This window comes from Cibotium barometz, chromosome 7 (genome assembly GCF_041138505.1).
Source record: "Cibotium barometz isolate CiBa-2024 chromosome 7, ASM4113850v1, whole genome shotgun sequence".
In the NCBI taxonomy this organism is placed as follows: domain Eukaryota; kingdom Viridiplantae; phylum Streptophyta; class Polypodiopsida; order Cyatheales; family Cibotiaceae; genus Cibotium; species Cibotium barometz.
The window spans coordinates 34,055,058-34,076,238 of NC_141052.1; the positions used below are offsets into that span (position 1 = coordinate 34,055,058).

Here is a 21,181-nt window from a genome sequence, read left to right on the forward strand (position 1 = left end):
AAGAGAGAGAGAGAGAGAGACGAGACAAAAGGCTGCTTAACGTCGACTTATTGATCAATCGACAGACAGACTTGAACCCAGGTGGGTAATTGTCATCCCAAGGGCAATTACACTAGCCAATCTACCACACTTGGGTGATAGAAAGGTAGTGCGAATTGTCCTCTTTCACCCACCCACAGGAGACGAGAGCTGCTTAACGTCGACTTATTGATCTAGAGAGACCAATTGGCGGAGAGACTTGAACCCAGGTGGGTACATGTCATCCCAAGGGCAATTACACTAGCCAATCTACCATACTTGGGTGATAGTAGAAAGGTAGTGTGAATTGTCCTCTTTTACCCACACACCCACAGGGGAGAGAGAGAGAGAGAGCTCTTTATTTGGATGAAAGGAAACACATTCATGAGTCAACCTCTTCTTGGACACTATGATACACAGGAGAGTGGGAAAAGACGGGTTCGCTTCATCCTAGAGCATGCTCAACCTCTAAAAAATGTGACTCATTTTGAGAGAAGGAAACATATATCTTCTAAATTTTCAAAAAAATAGTCGTAATTGGAGGAAACTATGAAGAAAATATTTGGTTCAAAATTGCATTTTCCTCTTTAACCCCTGGTGAGAAAGATTCACATTAGGTTCACTCAAATATGTTTCTTGCACTTTGAGAGAGATGCTTGCCTGTCTTCCTCCTCTAAGAATTGCCACATGTACCCCACATGCAAGTTAAGAATACATGCGAAATCTAGGAGCTGAGACAACATACTAAAAATAAATAAATACTACCTTCCAAAAACCTTAGAGCTAGGTGGATTAGTTAATTAATGAAACAGTACATTACAGTGCCCTATCATGAAGCAAGACTATGGTGACAATTTTAAAGGCCTTAAGTGGACTGGCATGATTTACTCATAATGAGGCCTTACATAATTCATTGATTATGAGAGCTTTGAATATTCTCCCTCTTAAACACCCTCTCCTACAATGCAAGCCAAATATACTCACCTCAGATTCAGCCTCAAATGTGCCATAAAAAACACAAATCATTTCTTGTGAAGTATATATTCTTTTCAAATGAGTGAGTGGCACCTTTTGTATAGCTCAAATACATCAAAAGCTAATGAACAATACATTTCCTCAAAATGAAAACTGTAGGTAGACATAATAATAAGTCTCACATGATATTCTACATTTTTTAAAGAAATGCTCCTTGGGAAAGGCATCAATAACATCTTTCATATTTGGAAGCTTCACCCCTTAAAATTATACGTAAATCTTTTAGGCAATTACCTATCTTCATTCGTTTGGCCACTATCAACATCTTGCCTAGTTGCCTCATGCATATAGCTAACAAATGCTACAAGCGAAATAATAGATAAGAGCACTAGAAGGTTCTTCTCTTGAAATATCAAATGTATGATGGCCCCAACATCCAACTTAGCATACATGAGCAATAGAAGCACTCCAATACAAGAAAGCTTTGAAGCAATGATCTTTGAACCTCTTTTATTCATAACAAGGTCTATTTTTTTCACAACCATTCATTTGTTTTAGACCCAGGCCCTTACTATGGGCAATGCCTTGGTAATGAACTCTAGGTTAGAACTAGAAATCTAGCAAAGTTGTGGATCAAATCAAAGAGTTTCACATGGTTTGTCCTTGCTTTTTCAATATCTAGCAACACAAAGGGAGAAAAATGATAGGAAACAAGCAATTAAATTAAATCAAGATGTAGCAATGGCTTAGAAGAACATTTTTGCCTATGCTATACTAATACAAGTCAAGAGCCAATCACTTCTAACAAATCATGAGAAGATGGAAGTCTTTGTGGAGTCATTCAAACGGTTGATAGGTTGGAAAGGTGAGAATTGTGCGTGAGGAGAAAGTCATGAAACTCATTAGGCATGACTGACAAGTAGGTTACATTAAAGTAGAATCAGGCGAAGAGGGGTTAGAAAGGCATGGAGTAGCTCATGGCCAAAATCACGTCAGCTCCTCACCTTAAGTGTCCTTACAGACGACATGAAAGTTTGGTATTTAAATATCGGCCCTTGGTTGGTGTTCAAAAAAATAGATTTGTCTCAAAATCATTACCAAGCTTTTGATCTGGAATCATCCAAGGGGTACCCTTGTTCAACTTTCTTCAGCATACGAAACAGTGTTCATTTTCTCCTCTTTGATGACATGTATCTAGTCTAAAAAGGACCTATAGGAAAAGTGGGCACCATCAGAAAATAAGGGAATCATTAAAGTAGAACCACAAAGCTTTGATAAATTTTGCATTTTGGTGAAAGTAATCATAATATATAACCTATCTACACCTAAACTTCAATCTCCAAGACTAATTAAGGAAAGCATCCATATGGTAAAAACTATATGTTAACTTCAATCTGCAGACACTAATACAGAGGTGCTACACGAGACAGATTTCACAGAGTAAAACGCTAGGTAGGTTCTCAACATGCACGAGGACATACATTTCTCAACACAAGGACATAGTCTTCATGTAAAAGTATCCCCAAGGTTTGACAAGGGTTAGATTAAAATGATAGCTTTCATAGAGTTTTAAATTCTTGGTAAATAAACACAAGTTTTGATTACCTACTTAATCTTCAAGATTTAAACAGATGGGCAATCTGCTCAAAATTTAGTAAGATACTTGGTAGTTCATGAACATGTAGAACATACTTTTCTGAACACACTGACATAGTAGATATAAATTTAAGCGTCCATCAAATTATAGAATTGGCATCAACGATACAGAAATTAAGAGATTAAACCAAACTTAAATTCCTCCTCTGACAAAATTCGTACATTCCAAATAGAAAAATGAGTGAAAAGTTCTGTCACGATTATTGAGAAACCCAGAGTTGCTTCCTCACCTTAGCTCCCTAGTAAAAGGAGTAACCCTAATATACGTCACCCCTTGAGTGTTGTGGCTCCCCACCTATGGGGAATTTCATATACCAAGATGGGTGGAACCATATTCAATATCAACAGAGAACTGGGCAATCAAAGATTTGTGTTCCCATATCCGGAGAGGCTCCACAATCTAGGCCCTGGGAAGACTCTAAAGGCACCTTTTCTATTATACCAATAGTTAATGTTCTTCACATTAATCTGTTAAGTCACATATAATATCTTCACTTTGTCGTCTTGTGACAGCAGTCACAAGACATGCATTAGCAAACAGAACTATGCAGCGCTTATATCAATGCCTACATTTTGCACCGATATTTGCACACTTCAAGAACATATCAAGCGCGCGTGTGCTCCCAATTATACATACAGACGCTGAAGTTTATCCCTTCAAACGAATACACTCCTCCACTGTTCATAATGAAACCTAAGCTCTGCAAAATTGAGGTTCTGTTTTGCTCACTGATCTTGTTCATAATCAGGGTTCTCTTTTAATATAACAAATCCCTCAAGCACAGATGATAGAGGGATATACCTGCCATAAGAGAGAACAGAAATCAGCTTGCTCTGACTATTCTTCATATATAGTGAGCACTTTCTAGCCTTATCCATACAGCCTGCCCAAGCCCACTGTCAGAGAATCTGACAACAGGGAGCGGAGGACCACAGCTGTATGTATGAAGGCCCTAAATCGTAGTGGCAGAGGAACAAACCCTCTAAAGAGTGCAAATAAAATACAATAAGAATAATGAGGATGATCCTTACTTCTCTGTTGCAAGCTCAGCCCTGTCACCAGTGGCAAGAAGAACAGGGGTTGTATGTGTTTGAAAACCAGTAATAGTTTTTGGACGTCCTGCCTGACCAACGACATCCACTGCCTGTCCTACTCGAACAGGCACTGACAAGGGCCTCAAGTTTTCATCCAAGGTCATAAGCATACGGGGCTGCCCAATGTCAACCAAGACACTTGGTATTACAAACCAAACCATCGGAACAGCAGATAAGTAAGAGGTTTGAAAAATATTTACCTGGATAGCCAATGTGAGAAAATAAAGGACATAATGATACTTCCCAAGTATGATAGCTTTCATGTCCAAGCATCCATGCAAGACAGTTATTAATCCAGTAAGGGCAACACTGCACAGACAATAACATAAGCACTTCTTAAGTGGCTGTCTTTCCCATGTTCATAATTTTCAAGATCATTCCAAGGTTTAAGCACCAACTTTGAGAGTAAAAACCGGTCCGAATGATACGGATTAAGTGTCAGCAACCCCTTTCCCATATGCACAAGACCTTGGGCAATCCTGACCTGCAAACCATATCGAGCTTAAGCTTGTACCCTTATCACAAGCCTTCCCTTTGCCTCTCCATCTAAAACATCGTGCAAGCTTAGGCGAATCAAGCCCTCCAGCTAAACACTTACACAAAAAAGCAGACTAGGATCTTTGTAATAATAACTTGACAAGTTCCGGAGCATTCCAGCAATGCGGGCATTATTGGTTCCTCCCCCAATCAGACCCAGGGCCACTATTGCCGTCTGTTTGATACCGCATGTTAGAGGGGCCTTTAGATAAAGGAAAACAGAGCAACTGAAGATCTTAAAGAGTTTGTAGGGCATAATCTAACGTACCATGGCAACCTCAACATCACTATCATGGCTGAGCCTGCTCAGTGTATCCATAACATTTATCTGGGTTAAAGAAAAACACAGCCATTTACCACGCTGAGATAATGCCAAAAAAAAAAAAGGACTGCTCTGCTATGGTTGCTTTGCAACACTAGAATAGCCTGCCCACAACTACAGGGACAAAAGCTAAGGTCATACCTTCGGATTGGAAATTGAAAGTATGCCTAGGGCTAGTGGCACCGATCGCCTGATGTTCTGCTCACCGTATTGCAAGAGATGCTCTAGTGAACGTATAGCCATGTCCAGCCCAAGCTCTTCAGCCATAGCTACAAGAGCGATACCTATAACAGCAGACGACTGATAGCTCTCACCTTTTTCTGTGTGTTCCCCACAGAGAGCTAGAAACTTTTGTACCTGCCACCAAGAACGTAAGGTGAGAGTGTATCTATAGGCAGTGCCATCAACATGGCAGCATAACTACATCATTTGGACCTCGACCACACCCTGTAACAACTATACTAATTTTAAGCGGAAGTGCATGGTCAATGATCACAACACTCAAGCAGAGACCAGTAAAGAAAAAGGTAGGAATACCAATAGAACATTTCCTGATCCAGCATAAGCGCACAGCTCCAACGTAACTTGAAGATATCTGGAAATTTTCTCATTTAAAGTTTTGGCCACTTCCATACTGGCAACAACTGCATCCTGTAAATATAAGGCTATATCGATTCTCTCTCTCTATCTCTCTCTCTCTCTCTCTCAGGGCACTACATGCCATTGTTTCCCGTTTGATTTCACCAATAGAAAAAGGTGATGTGTGTCTAATCTGGCAATTTCAGATTGGATTTGATGTCTCTTATTTGGCAAGGCCTGATAGAGATGCCTAGAATGAACACAGAATACGATATGGGAGATCTATGTTTGTGCACGTGAATAGCTCTTCACTGAACCGATTTCTATGCAAGAACATTCCATGGCTTCAATTGCATGTGAATTATTTACAAGCTACAACATAGGAACTGACCATCTTGGGTGCACGGGACTCTAAAAATACAGTCAAAAGCTTATAAGTTATGATTTATATTGGAAGGCTTTTACTTTTCACCCTTTTCAGCCATTCTTGCTGATATAGAAGAGATTTCATATGTGGAAGGGAGATCATACCCCCACAATTGACACACTCTTGCCCCCTTATAGAAAGGCAAGACCAACCCTCGGCACTCTTACAAAAGCACTCAGCTCTCTCCGATGACAAGCACGAGATAGCCCCAACCCGGATGCCCCTCCTCGACAGATCAGGCAGTGCACACTACCAGCATGTGCCACCCCATGTCATGTGCACCATCTGTCCTAGGGTGCTACATGGACATTCTTCATCTAGGACAGGAAAAGTAAGGTTTGCATGTCTCACACATGGTTGCAAGAACATTTGCCAGTGGGCAAGGTTTGCACATACATACAGGCCAGACAGCACATGCTTTTTTGAGACTTGTGCGGCAGTATTTCTCCTTACATTTCTTATACCCTCATGGAAACCTCGGCTGGATTGAACTTCATCGATGATCTGAATCATGATAAGGAGCTCCAAGGGGAGCTTCAGGACACTAAGCTTAAGGGGATTGAGGAGATAGGATTGACAGAAAAAGCATACTTTGATACTAAGATGGCAAAACTTCAGGAGGTGATACTTAATGGAGTAGTTAATTCTTTTGCAGCGGACCCATCTTCTTCCGTGATACCTAGTTCGGTCGCTCTTCTTTCACACCAGCACTTTATGCGGGTGAAGAGGGAGCGGATTCATGACCCAGGAGATGTGGATTCCTGGTTGAATCGATTGAATACTCACTTGGAATTACACCCTTTACAAGATAATGGGAGGTATGGATCGTACGAGGGTTCATCAAGGGGAAGGCCTTGACCGGGAAGAGGGAATTTTGGGATAAGCTGATTACATGGGGCTGAATTTCTTCAAGGGGAAGATGAGTTCGATGTGATGGCAAAACTTGCAGATGACTAGACTTGCAGGCTTGAGCATGTAGATTTCTTTTGAAAAGTACTTATAGGAATTTCAAGAGTTGTTGTCTCGGGCTACACGCATGGATGCTATTTGTAGACTATCCCGAGATCATAAGCTTGAGGTTAGAAACAATCATAGCAAAACACTGGAGGATGCCATCCAATTTGCTAGGATATATGGAGAGAGAGTGGAATGCCTCTCCTAGACCTCAGAGCACTAGTATCTCTAAGCGGGCTTCCGAACGAAAACACAAGTTCAAGATTGGGAGACTTTACTAAACTAAAACCAGGCCCAGAATTCAAGTGAACCCAATTCGAAGAATGCCAAGATGAACCAACTGAACCTCCAGAACATTTGGCAGCACACATGTTTCACTCGCTTCAGCTGTTGAGTTGTTCGTGGGCAAAGAACAAACCCGAGGTAGCTCATGTGACCAAGGTTATAGTGCCTGGTTGAATGTAACTTCAACATGGCAGTTTTCGATTCCAACGATCTAATACAAATTACAATTGTATGGAACGGTGTTGGGGAACATTGTGCACATCTTCTTTGACCCTAGTAGTACTCACAACTTCGTTAATGCCAGATTTGTGTAGAAGTTGGGAGAGGAGACGCAGCCGAATGATCATGTGTACTGTGTGAATCTAGCAATGGGACATGAGCATATATGTGACCGACATGTCTCAATTACCAATATTTATCTAGGATTATACATAGCTGTATTTTTTTTGGTTCTGAATATAGATAGGGTCGATGTAATTTTGGGAACATAATGGTTTTTCACAGCCATGAAACCCAAGTCATACTTAGTCCTTTTGATGGATGATGCTCCAATTTCTCTTAAGGATTATTTTGTGGTCCCATCTTCTACGCTTGTAAATTCAACAAAACTTTTGAGTATGAAGCGTTTTGATGTGTTCTTAATTCTATCTCATCTAACGTTAATTGTAATTTAAATGCAATTAAATTAGATGTTTGGGAGACACGGGCTTTAGAAAGCAACACGACAGATTTCGTCGATGTTTTCTTTGATTAATTGCCTAGTGGTCTTCCGTCCAATTGTTCGATATAATTAGAGGATTTGATTCTAGGGTTTCCATATGTGAGTATTGTATCTTATAGGATGAGCCAGCTTGAGTAGGAGATTGCACGACACTTATTGGAATATCTAAGGATGGGACAAATTTGCAAAAGTAGATCTCCTTGGAGAGCTCCAGTGCCTTTGAAGCACAAGGAGGACGAGAGTTGGGAGATCTACGTGAATATAAAAAGTTGAGTAAGGTTACGATAAAGAATAGGTGATCACTTTCCCAGAACAGAAGATGATTTGATACATAGATTGCACAGTGCTACCTACTTTTTCTTCGTATTGGTTATCACCACTTATGGATTGCTAAAGAAAATGTCTTTAAGAGAGGATTCCATATGTGATATGGCCAATGCAAGTTTCTCATATTACCTTTTCGGCTCATGAATGCTCTTGCTACTTTCTTAGAAAATGATGAATGATCTCTACCGAGATTATTTGTGGAGATTCTTTGTAGTATTCTTAGACTGTATGTTTTTGCCAAACCACCGTCGTCTTGGGGATTTTAACACGTGAGCGACTAATTGTATGCCAAAATCTAAGAGTTCTTTTGCAAGGAAATCATATACCCACTCATTGGATTTCCAAAAAATTTATAAGCATAGATCTCGAGTAGATCTAGAAGGTGTTGGACTAGCCAGTTCCTAAGACCGTGAGGCAACTTCAAACATCTATGAGATTCACTAAGGAGGTCACTGCCGAGATTGGGGAAGGATTGATGACCCTAACTCAACCTTATGGTTTAAAGGAGATTTTATATGTGGTCTATCCAAGTGGTATGGGATGCTAGGATTTACAACATGTAGAGTTTTCCGATGTGTATATTTCTAACCTAGCATGTCCTATTCCTAATGGGATAGTTAACCTAGGATCAAGGGAAGCTATTGTCGAATTGCCACAAACCAACAGAGGGGTGTGTGTGTGTGTGTGTGTGTGTGTGTGTGTGTGTGTGTGTGTGAGAGAGAGAGAGAGAGAGAGAGAGAGAGAGAGATTCAACATTTGAGAGAGAAAGAAAGAAAGAAAGAAAGATTTTATTAACGTCTTCCAAAAGACCGAACTTGGCCTATGAGACAAATCAGTGTACCTCTGTGGGGTATCCTCTGTCATCCCAACAAAATGAAAAAGTAGTGAACTAAAAAAGCTGAATCTGGGTGTGCAATAAGTACAATGAGTGGGGGAGGTGATGGAGCTCTACTACTAGGAGAATGCAAAGCTATATACATGGAGTATACAATCATGATATGCAACCTAGCTAGCTACATCCTGTACCATACTGGGGGTATAGAATGGTATACATCAATGAAGGGGGTGTCCACAGCTCCCTGAAGAACATGCCTGGGTCTACTCTGAAGCGAGCCAGTCGCTCCGCACCCTCTCTGTGAAACTGAGCTCTGATCTCTATCATCTCTCTCTGGTATAGGCGTGGTGTCCGAAAGCCAGGTGTCCTCTGTCTCCTGCGGGCTCTAAGTGTCTCTGCTCTCTGGAGAGTAATTCCCTGCTGTGTAGGGGCTGGGAGTGGGGTGGATCTCTGAAAAAATGTAGTAATCTGTGTCTGTCGTCCCTCCTTTGGAGCTGTCTGAGCCTGTAATGATGTCTCTCTGTGACACTGTTGTCAGAATATGCAGCGGAAATGATAACCAAACTTGGGTAGACAAGAGCAAGAAGACTGCAGAAATAAACAGCACAAGAAACACAGAGAGATAGGTGTGTAAACTCTTCTCTATACACAAGATCCCGAGAAAACTGAATGAATGAGTGGTGGGGGCAAGGGGCCTATATATACATCCCTGGGAGAGCAGTCGGCCAGCATAAAAGGTGCCCACTCCTGGCATCCTCTGGCAACCCTCCCCACCACTAGGAAAAATGGGAAAAAATAGGGCTCAACCTCCTGTGATGACTGAGGTGGATCAACTGGAATGATAGACTCGGAATCATCATCAGACTCATCTGGATCTCCAAGAAGTGGCGGCTCCTCGACAGTGGATGCTGGAACATGCTCGTCAAAGACCACATCCCGACTGACAACAATCTCATTCCTATCTAGATCATACAACCTGTATCCCTTGGAATATACCCCACAAATACCAGCTTGCGGGACTTGGAGTCAAGCTTCCCCCTCTGCTTCTTCGGAATATGTACATACGCACCACTCCCAGAGACACGGAAGTGCGAGACATCGGGTTTCCTGCCAAAATATGCCTCAAATGGAGTCATATGGGGTACTGAAGTCGTCGGAGATCTGTTAATGGTATGGACAACCGTTGCCACAGCCCCAACCCAAAGTGGACGAGGAAGATCACGATGCTCCAGCATGGTTCTCGCCATCTCCACCACAGTCCTGTTCTTACGTTCAACAACTCCATTCTCCGAAGGCGATCTAGTATTGGCCAATTCCCTTTTGATGCCATGATCTGCACAAAATCTGAAAAATACAGTCGAGGAGAATTCACCTCCTTTGTCAGCCCTGAGAGTCTTGACCTGAAATCCAGACTCTTTCTCCACCATCACGTGCCAATCCTTGAACCGAGCAAAAGCCTGGTCCTTCTAGGAAAGAAAGTAGACCCATGTGAATCTGGTACAATCATCAACAAGCAGCATAAAATAGAGAGATCCTCCCAAAGATGGTATCTGCTAAGGTCCACACAAGTCAGTGTGAATCAATTCCAATGGTTTCGAAGCCCCCCTTGAAGCCTGCTTCGGAAAGGATTCCCTGTGCTGCTTACCACGTATGCAAGAACTGCAACGTCCTTGCCTACTACCAACATCGAGCAAGCCAACCACCATCTGGTCCCGGAAGGCGCGCCTCAAAGCATCCACATTTAAGTGGCCAAAACGAAAGTGCCACAAATCTCCGACCTGAGAACCTGTCAATGAGGAGAGTGCAGAGAGCTTGTAGGTGCCATTCTCCACACTGCCTTCCCAAACAACTTTGCCGGTCTCACGGTCCCTTAGAGCAACTGAATGCTCCTCAAATTCCACCCGAAAGTCAGTCTTGCATACCTCATGCACTGACAGAAGATGAAAACCCAGAGCAGGGACATAAAGAACACGAGAAGCATGCGTGCCCCCCTTGCCGTCGGGAATAATCTCCATCCAGCCCTCACTATGTATCGGAATAGTGGAGTTATCGCCAATAAAGATACGACCTGACTGCCGTTTCAGATCCAGAAAGAAGTCACGGGATGGAGTCATGTGCCTGGAAGCACCACTGTCGAGAATCCATTCCCGGGTATGCTTCGCGGTGAAGCCGACTGCCTCCTCGCTTGAAGATGATGAAGCATCGGAGTCCACCATCTCTAAGTGCACAAATGCCGGAGTCTTTGCAGCTGAGGCTGAGGAATCAGCACTCTTCCCTGTCCGCTTAGGGCACTTCCTCCAGTAGTGGCCTTTCTCGCCACAATCATTACAAGATCTTTCGGGCTTCAGCTTCTCTCGTTCTGGATCAAGCTTCTTCTCAGAAGACTTCTCCGGTGAAGCCTTCCCTTTGCCCTTGTTGTTATTCCGGCCTTTCGACCGTTGGCCAGTTAAGGCCTCCGAACCTCCGCCGTGAGGAGGGTTCGTGAAACGTTTCTCCTGGTCCAGGACCATTGGCACAAGCTCCTCCCAAGTAATGGTGCTGAGCCTGCCACTCGTGATCAACGAGGAATAGAACGCAGAATACTGACCAGGCAAGTGGGAAAGCAAAGTGATGGCCATATCCTCAGATGATATCTCTTTCCCAGCTTGTAGGACTTCCTGTTGAAGGGCCTGCAGCTTGTTGATGTGTTCCCGCATCGTCGAAGACTTTGCAGGGTTCATAACCCGCATCTGCACTTCCAAGGAGATCCGTTTCATGGGTGATACCCTGTTATACAAAGAAGCCAAGTGCTCCCATATGCCTCTCGCCAGCGTCATGTGCTTCACATGATTGATCACTTGTGGTGTGCAGTTGAGGAAAATAAATGACCGGACCCTGGCGTTGACACGATCCCACATGTGTGCCTGTGCCTCGCGGTCCTTCCTCGTTGACAGTAACTCCCCTTCCTCTGCTTCCCGCCGTGGAACCCCGATGATGATAAAATCAGCAAGGTCATATGACTCCAACACCGACTCCATCATGACCTTCCAGATGCCGTAATTGGATCCGTCCAACTGACGATCCACTGGGAACGTGGGGAGAGTCGGAATCTTCACGTGCTTCTCAGCCATCTCTAGTAAATCTGCCATCGCGGAGAGTAACCTGAAAGGGTGGGTGGGTGGGAAAAAAAATCTGAAAACCTGCAAGTGGCTGTCCAGCACCTTAGCCCGCCTTCCTCTTGCACCTTCTCTTCCCGTTCAGCCCAAAACAGTCCACCAATCAGCAGCCTAATGCTCCCCCTCTTGCTCAGAAAAACGCCCAAGATGTGTCTAGAGCCTAGGGCTCTGATACCATGTCAGAATATGCAACGGAAATGATAACCAAACTTGGGTAGACAAGAGCAAGTAGACTGCAGAAAATAAACAGCACAAGAAACACAGAGAGATAGGTGTGTAAACTCTTCTCTATACACAAGATCCCGAGAAAATTGAATGAATGAGTGGTGGGGGCAAGGGGCCTATATATACATCCCTGGGAGAGCAGTCGGCCAACATAAAAGGTGCCTACGACTGCTGAAAATGGTCCCACGACTGCATAAATGCAGTCGGCCAGCAGATAAGTGCCCACGACTAAGCAAGTGCAGTCGGCCAGCAGTGGAGTGCTCCAGGCATCCTCTGGCAACCCTCCCCACCACTAGGAAAAATGGGAAAAAATAGGGAAAAATACGGGGAGTGTGGAAAAATGATAAAACACCTTATATAGGGCGGGCACACCCACAACAGAGGCCCTGGTGTATAAATATAGACAGGAGATGACTTCTAGCACCTGTATGTCTAGAATGAATCTCCCCAGTATGCGCTGGTCTGCTGCCTCAAAGATCTGGCGTAGGGAATGTGGCTCTCTGAATAAAATGGGATATCTCTCTCTAATGGCTGTATATGCTCTGCATCTACATACATAATGCTCCTCACTCTCCACCTCCTCTCTGCACAATCTGCATACCCTCTCCTCTCGGGGGATCCGTGCTGCTCTGCTAGTCTCGATCTCTAATCGATGTGATGAGACTCTAAGCTGACCAATAGCTACTCGTCGGGAACCGTGTGGTAAAAAACCCTCCATGTATCTAGGCCTCTCTATAAATCCATCATCAGTGATACTCATGAAGTGATCTCTGTAGTATAGCATCTTCGGTGGAAGAGGCTATGTAGGTGATATCCATGTCTCTCGTGTATAGAGCTGCCATAGGTCCTGTCTCAATACTATGTTCCTCTCACTATGAGAGAGATGGATATGTGGTGCATCCCTGTCATGCTGGAATGGTGGTAGATGATCCATGTCTAGGCCATGCTGTGAGAACCAATGTGTGACCTGTGCATACCATGATCCTCTATCTCCTGCCTCAGCCAGCTGTCTAGATGCCTCAAAAGCTCTGTATGACAATCTATCCTCTGTGTGTGTGTGTGTGTGAGACATGATGCTAGGCTAACGAAGATGCCAAGATTTTTACCCACAAAGATGATTGTGGAAGCAACTCAATCGACACAACAATTGCTAAGGAGCTTTTAAGATTATATGGTTTGCCTTGTGACATAGTGACATAGGAACTCCCAAGTTTTTTGGACACTACTAGCAACTAGTTCTCCATGAACTGGAGACTACGCTGAATATGAGTTCCTCTTATCATCCTTATTCTAGTGGGCAACAGAGAGGGTGAATCAGGTTTTTGGAGGATATGCTTTGTGCATATGGCTCCAAGCGACCATCTAACTAGGAAAGGTACATCCCTATGGTCGAGTTTGCGGTGCGGGGCAGCCTGGCTGCGTTTTTTTCTCCAGAGGAGGTGCTGAAGGTGCTGTGTTTTCCTCTTCCCTCTCTTCTTCTTGGTACACGTGCTGCCAGCTGGTTACAGCAGCGTTTTTTGCATTATCTCATCTGTGTTTTTGAGGCAAGTGTTCTTTTCCAAGAATGGTGCCTTCCCACATGGCCTTGAGCCCTTGCTCGGCCAATCTTTTGCTTTGTCAGATTTTTCAGACTCATAGGTGCACACTTGGATTCACATCCTCCAGGTGTGTGTGGAAGACAGTTAGTCCTTTCTCAATAGCAGAGGGGATCTATGAGTTTGTGCCAATTCAGCATAGTTTTGCTGGTGTACAGGTGTTTCCTTTAGGTTCTCAGGGTGTTCTTCACCTTGAGAGGGGGATGTGGTTACTATTAGCAGTCATCTCCTGTTTGTATGTTTACACCGGGGCCTCTGTTGTCGGTGTGCCCGCCCGATTTAGGTGTTTTCTCATTTTTCCCCACTCTCCATATTTTTTCCCCATTTTATTCTAGTGTGGGAGGCTGTCCTATGGCTCTTGGCTGATCCAGGTGTGGTGGCCGACTGCTTCTGCTGCTCCCTGCCTCTCTCTGTAGCTGGCCGACTTGGTCTAGAGCTGGCCGACTGATGTTGCAGCAGTCGGGTGTCCTACAAAGGGCTGTCGGCTGGTTTTCTACTGGCCGACTGGATCATAGGGGCCATATAAAATGGCCCCTAGCCCCCACACACGCTGTATTGGGTATTTCGGGATGTCTTGTGTATATAACAGAGTTACATGCCTCTCTCTCCCCCTCTCTATTGCTGTGTTTTTCTGCAGTGCACTTGCTCTTGTGTTTTCAAAATGTCATCATCTACGCTGCATATTCTGACAGTTACTTGGCAAGGTGAGCCACTCCTATTCCCCAAGCAGATGGCCTTCTAGATTACAGGGCACAGGCACAGGCACAGGCACAGGCACAGGCACAGGCACAGGCACAGGCACAAGCGCAGGAGTCTTCATCCCTTGGATGAGCATTGATTTGGAAGCTTGGTATACAAGTTGATATCGGCATTCATGTAGAGGCAGGCTAGGTCATTTGGTGATGAGAGCTATTGTCGAGGTTCACAGGTACTTGTGCAGTTGCAGGACGGGAACAGGATGCATGGCAGGTGTACAAGTTCATTGGGTACAGGTAGGTACCAATGGAGCAACAATTTGGAGCAGATGATTGACATTAGATTGTGCTTTCGGATGATGAGTTGTGGATGGTTGGTTCCACATGGACACTTGACTAGTTGGTTGGGAGCTTACTAGCTGGGGGTGTCAGGTTTTGGCAGGAGAGCTTTCTTAAGCTCAGTGCCATAGTTAACACCAAAGAGCTCAGGGGGTGTTGCCATGTGATTGGGTGACTCATAGGGGTGTGTGAGTAGTAGTCCCATCACGCGACGGCGAGTTATGGATACACGTTTTAAAGGTCACGTGCCAGCAGGATTGTCAGTTACAGTGCTAGAAGTATGTTTCTTCCACTTGGAGAGTTAGCAAGACAGAGAGGCATTCTTGGACTGAGGGATACATGGAGATCCGGAAACCTTGTATCCAGAGATTGGTGCTCAACAAGCTCAGAGTTGGAGGCTTGAGTACCAGGGCTGATGTAGACATTGTGGGCCTCTAGGGTGTCTAGAGGGGGGGCCAACAGGGAGACAGTTTGGCGGTGTTCTCTAAGGAGCAGATTTTTTTCTTACAAGTAGAGAGTCAGACGACATCCTTTCTTGGGCTGAAGAGGGAGCACATTGTGTGAACTGGTGTGATACAGATTGGGTTGGAGATATGGACATCAGGTGGTTCATTTTTGGATTTTGATGGACTTCTGGATCGGGAGCAGTTTCTTGGAGTAAGTGGCAGAGGCGGGAGCAGATCGACTGCTCGACTTGCTTTGGAGGTTTCCTTTTCTAGCTCCTTGGACCGGTTTCTCTCCCAGGATCTGAGAGGGGGTGTTAGCATTATACATCTCCTGGTAGTGTGCCCGAGTTGTGTATCAGGCAGGGGTGCCCAGATTTATCCCAAGCAGCACCATATTTTTCCCTCTGGTCAGGGCCATTGCTTGTAGGGTTGGCCACCCATATTCACATGTTTATTATTTTCTAGTCGTGGGTCTTTTTTAGAGCAAGTCAGCCAGCTCCAGTAGGGGCTATATAAGGCCAGGCTCTTACTCATTTGTAAACACCTTGATGGGGGCTTCTAGGCCTAGGTCCTCCCTCAGGGAAGTAGCTCATCATGCCCTCACTTACAGGGACCACCCCTTGCACAGGGCTGTTTGTATCATTGCTTCTTCATCATTATGCAGATTCGTTTTCTCTCTCTGTGCCTATGTCTCGCGCTCTCTGCTGTGCACTTTCGACAATTTCGTACCTAATGCCAATGCTTGTGATTAGAGATCTAATCTCACAAGATTAAGGAACCTAGAGATTAGAGGAAGCAAGCTCATACAAGTGGCTAAGGTACATTATTGATAAATCCATGTATTCTAGCTATTTAACACTCGATGGTTATTTATTGCAATTGTCACTATATAAGTGAGGTATGAATTATTATCATCATGATTGACGGTTGGTTTGTGCCTGGACCAAGAGTAGTCATACTCTTGCCATGGACATGGTGAATCATGGGGTCCTGAGGATAGTCTTGACGAGGGCCTATACGAGCAGACTCGGGTGGTATGGGATGCCAGGGCTGATTTGGCATGGATCTATGAGAGTGAACTTTAGCCCCTTGGCTCAAGGGAGAACTACGGACACGGACCATGGTTGGGTGGTGAGCTTACATGCACCCTTCTATGTTGTTTGTACTAACCTTGTGATTAACTTGTGATTTAGTGATTTCCTTGGAGGATCTTACACAATGGCCAAGATCTATAGTGCAGTACTAGAGGACATAATGAGCTCTATGGCAAAGAGGATGGGAAACAAATTATCAAGCCAACTAAACTCCACAAGAAACTTCTCCACTGGACCATAGCTATACTTTACACGCTATTACAGAGGAGATGAGGTCATGGAAGAGACATGTGCACTGTTGCTTAGTGGATTTCTGCAAAGCATTTGACTTCGTCCCCTAATCGCCTTTGATAGGACACTTGCAAGAGCTCCAAGTCTCACATGATATGATATGGGGTGTGATGGCACTATATGAGGTAGTACTCGGCCGAGTATGTGCATCCAGTGGCCTCTCGTGAGATTTATGATATTTGTAATTTATATAATTAATATGTATATAAAAAAATTTTAAAAAAACATTGACTTGATCTTAGATTCAACAGAGGGTTTGCAGAAACACTCGGATGCATTGAACAGATTTTGCAGGGAGAGCCCTTTCCGTCAAATTGGGCAAAACCAAGGTTATGGTCTTCAACTCATCTTATGTGGTCACCTCACAATTATCTTTCTTATAAAGAGAGGCCCTTCTGGAGATTGTGCAGAAGCATATATATCTTGGAGTCACTTCAAAAGATCCAAAGTTTTGCATGACCACAACTGCCACTAACAACTAGAGAGGGGGGGAGCTATGCCTCTCTATCTCGTCTCGACATTCAGTGTTTCCAAGCATATTTCCAAGAGCCGCAATTTAAGTGTTGGCTTTTTGACACTTTAGTATGACTAGCAACCATGTATGGTGCAGCCTACTGGGGGGCCACGCCTATGGAAGAATGAGTGAGATGCATAGAAAGACTATAGGTCATGATATTACGAGTACACATAACATTATAAATGCAGAGTGTCACCATTTTCGGGGTTTGCGGGATTTACAGGCATTAAACTATACTTTATCACATTTACATGATTTATGGACTTTCACATAAGCTTTGGGAATGGGAGGTTATCCAAGTTTAGGTTCCAAGCACCTTGGACATCTTGATGGGCACCTGAAAACAGGACACGGACTTCGGATTATAGAGAGAGTGTGCTCGATAGTTCATTGGATTGATCAGAAGGCTACTTGTGTGGAAAGCGGGCTTAAAATAGGAAAACAAGCATGTTCATATAATTATTAATGAAGGTGGACAAGTTACTATAAATGACCAGGCTTGATTATTAAAGTGCTTTTAGTCAAGGGACACATTATCCATGTGCACATCTTTTGGAAAGCAAAAGCAGATGCTTGTTGCAACGAGGCTCTCCTCAGCTAGACGACGCCTCCTAGGGCTGCTCATGGACATTCCGGGGTGATTCAAGGAGTTCGGCACACTTTTTGTAACTTCCGGAGGGCCTTGGGGTTTCCGCAAAACACTTGACCACTAATGCAATTAAACACTGAAATTGGCCACAATCTTAAAACATATACCACTTAATCCACAAAATTGTAAGAGAGATGTGCACAGTTAACACCGTATAGAGGCCGAAATGGGGCGAACCCAAAACAGGTCAGGGCAGCACCAATAGAGCTCGTACAGCAGCTACAGAATCTGAAACAGTAGGTACAGCCCTCCACTCAGCTGGTACAGCATGTACAGAGTCTGAAAACAGCAGGTACAGCCCTCCACTCAGCTTGTACAACAAGTACAATGGCTGGTACAACAAGTACAGTGGTTGATTCAGCTCGTACAGCATGCATACAGCCATGAAGAGGCTAAGGAGATAGAGAAACCTTCTGTAGAGGGGAGTGGAGGGGAGTGAAGTAGTGCAGAGACTCTCCATAAGGTGATGTAGACAAGAATGCGAGCAGCCAACATGGTAGAAGAGAGTTTGCAGCAAGAGAGCCTCCCCAAATGAAGAGAGAGGGCTCCAATTTATAGATTCGAGGCTCCCATGAGTGAAAATGGGAAAAGAAGGCTATGATGACAAGTGGAGAGCCACACAATAGCTGAAGTGACAAGTGTGAGGCCACTTGTCTCACTTTGATCCACTTTCTAACAAGTATCAAGCCACTTTTTTTTTTTCCGAGAAAAGATCCTTTCATTAGTTATATAAAAACGCCCGTAGGGCTACAAAAAATCTCTCCTGCTCATAAGAGAAACAGAGCAGTGAATACAGCATGGCAGCCCGAGAGACTCTCCCTAGGTGCTGCAAAATACAAGCATCAGCACAAAGGACTGAGAGGCTAAATCATACAATAGGGGGGGGGGGGGGGGGGAAGAGCCAAACAGGTGGCCTGTAGTGCCAACGGGGGAATCCCGTGTGTAAGGTGTAGAAGGGGCCACAGCGCCAAGTGGTGTGAAAGGCCTAGCGCCGCAAGATCGCCTCATCCGAGTCTCCCCGGATGCGGTCGTACTGTCCTCGCACGGTGTGGATCAACTCCTGCCAAATCCCCCGTACAATCTTTGCTGGTGGCTCCAATCTCCCCTCAAAGGCCGTGAAGCACCGGGCCCTCCAGGTGAACCAGATGGTGAGGCTGCTGAGGAGCTCCCATCGTAAATCCCTCTCCTGTGTCCAGCTGGCGGACGAGAAATCCGGTGCCGGAACCAGGCGAGGCTGGCCCCTAATAAATCTGATGGCCTGACTGCCCTGCTCCATCTCATAGCCCATCGTAGGCCCTGACGAGGTCGACCAAGCAGCGGCACCCCACGTAAACATACCCTCTGGAGAGAGGGGAGCCAGAATACGCAGCATCCGCAGCCAAATCTGCTGCGCCTGAGGGTAATCCCAAAGGCAATGTCTCTGTGTCTCCATAGGGTGGCCGCATCGGACGCAGGCCGCCGGAAGACCGCTGTAAACAAGCCAAGTGCCAACTACTGAGCCCCTGTGGGCGACCAGCCACAGAAAAGTCGAGATCCTGCGGGCCTGTCGACTAGCCCAGAGCCGAGCCCAGAAATCCTCCAGGAACTCCTGTGAGAGTCCCTGTAGCCGCGCCAATGCCCCGCTGCCGCTGGAGAGACCGTCCTCCTCGCCGTCAAAATATGCCACCCCAGCCGAACAGTATACTAGAAAAAGGTAATCTCTGTGGCCTCAAGGGATGCATAAGGATCATGCCACTCGTACTCCCCGGGGTCCCACTGTAGCCGGGCCAAGGGGCGCGCTGCATATGCCCATATGCGCCAATCCGAGAGCACATCAACAGGGTCGGGGTCAATATGCCACTTCCGAGAAGCGGCGGCCACTACCCGAATCCTCTGAAAGGTGCACTCTGCAACCAAAGGCGACTCCACCTCCACTCTCTGAAGTCTGCTCTCATCCTGAATCTCATAGTAGAGGCAACTACCATCCTCAGTGCAAGCTCTGACTGCAATCAGGATCTCCAACTGTGTAAAGGTTCCCATCCACCGTGGGGCCTTTGGCTCGAGAGGCGTGAACCACTCCTCTGTGAGTGCCTCCTGAATATTATCCCTCATAATCAACCTCCCTCTGAAGTGACTCAGCCTCTCCACCTGGATCTCCTCTGGGAGACTGCAGAAGGCCTACCAGTCTCCAAAACTACGAGCTGGGCCTGTCGCTAAAGGTCCCTAGGCTAGACGAGGCCGAGAACCTAGCATATGACCCTGCTCTGTGCGAACCGTTGGGCTCCAGATGAGCGGCTGTCTGGCCCGCTCCTCAACACAAGAAGGAGGTCGCTGAGAGAGCCCCGGTCTCAGCAGCTCCCAAGCTCTCAGGATACTCAAAGCAAATCTGTCCTCCCATCCTCTACTGAGGCCTGTCCTCCTCATCTCTATGAAGATCCAGCGAATCTCTGGTGCCCGAGTGCCCCCTGCTGGGGACGCCCGAGCCTGCAGCCGCTGCAAGAGGAGCTCTTTCCAAGGCTCAGCGCCTGGAAGCAACCCCCGAACAATAAGCTTCCCCAATAAGGCTCTACTCTGATCGACTGGATCTATAATGCCCAAACCTCCCTGAGCCAGCAGAAGTGTAATAACTGCCCATGCAACCTTTGCCCGAGCTGGCTGACCGTCCCGCCCAGACCAAAGAAAGTTCCTGATCAGCCTCTGTACCTGGCTGATGCAAGAGCTCGAGAAAATCCAGCAAGACGTAATGTACCACATGGTCGCTAACAGCACCTGATTTGTCACCACCACCCTCCCAGCCAAGGATAGTCGAGCTGTACTCCAATACAAAAGCTTCTTCCAAATGCTCAGAAGAAGCGGGGCAATCTGCTGCTCAGGTGACAAATCTAGGCCAATCTGGCATCCCAAATACCGCACTGCTGTGCCTGGAGGAATCCATCTAAAACCGGGGTCCGGGCTCCATGCCGGAGCGGGAGCACTACTGATCCAAAAGGCCACTGTCTTGCGCCAATTGATTAATGCTCCCGAAGCTGCACTAAAAACCTGGAGCGACTGCTCTGCCCGAAGAAGATTGGCCTCTTGATCCCAAAGTCTATACCCCATTTCACCTTTGTCACCATATCCTAGGAATATGCATTTGTGAGACTTAGGATCAAGTCTCGTGCGCATTTCCCTGCGTATGTGCACGTACGCAACGCAACCAAACACTTTCAAGTGCTTGTATGACGGAGGCTTCCCTGTCCATACTTCTTCTGGCACTTTCCCACCAAGCCTCGTGTTAGGTGACCTGTTTATAAGATGAACGGCTGTCATAACAGCTTCAGCCCAAAAACCATGAGGTAATGCAGCATGTGGCAACATAGAACGGACCTTCTCCTGAATGGTCCTGTTCATCCTCTCTGTTGTCCCGTTTTGTGGAGGATCATAAGGAGTAGAGAGCTCCCTCTTGATGCCTTTAGCATCACAAAA

At 45.5% G+C, this 21,181-nt stretch overlaps 1 protein-coding gene across 1 annotated transcript in view; it reads right to left on the reverse strand.

The window, feature by feature from the left end:
• Positions 1-2,767: 2,767 nt before the first annotated feature.
• Positions 2,768-21,181, reverse strand: part of LOC147636906 (26S proteasome non-ATPase regulatory subunit 2 homolog A-like) — a 55,521-nt gene continuing 37,107 nt past the window's right edge. Inside the window, exons 18-25 of the mRNA XM_086800487.1 lie at positions 5,141-5,254; positions 4,745-4,960; positions 4,550-4,609; positions 4,343-4,456; positions 4,143-4,228; positions 3,945-4,053; positions 3,682-3,860; positions 2,768-3,451 (exon numbers count right to left, since the gene is read on the reverse strand). Of these exons, the coding sequence (XP_086656613.1) occupies positions 3,376-3,451; positions 3,682-3,860; positions 3,945-4,053; positions 4,143-4,228; positions 4,343-4,456; positions 4,550-4,609; positions 4,745-4,960; positions 5,141-5,254 (954 nt within the window). The 3' untranslated portion in view covers positions 2,768-3,375. The remainder of the gene's footprint in view (positions 3,452-3,681; positions 3,861-3,944; positions 4,054-4,142; positions 4,229-4,342; positions 4,457-4,549; positions 4,610-4,744; positions 4,961-5,140; positions 5,255-21,181) is intronic.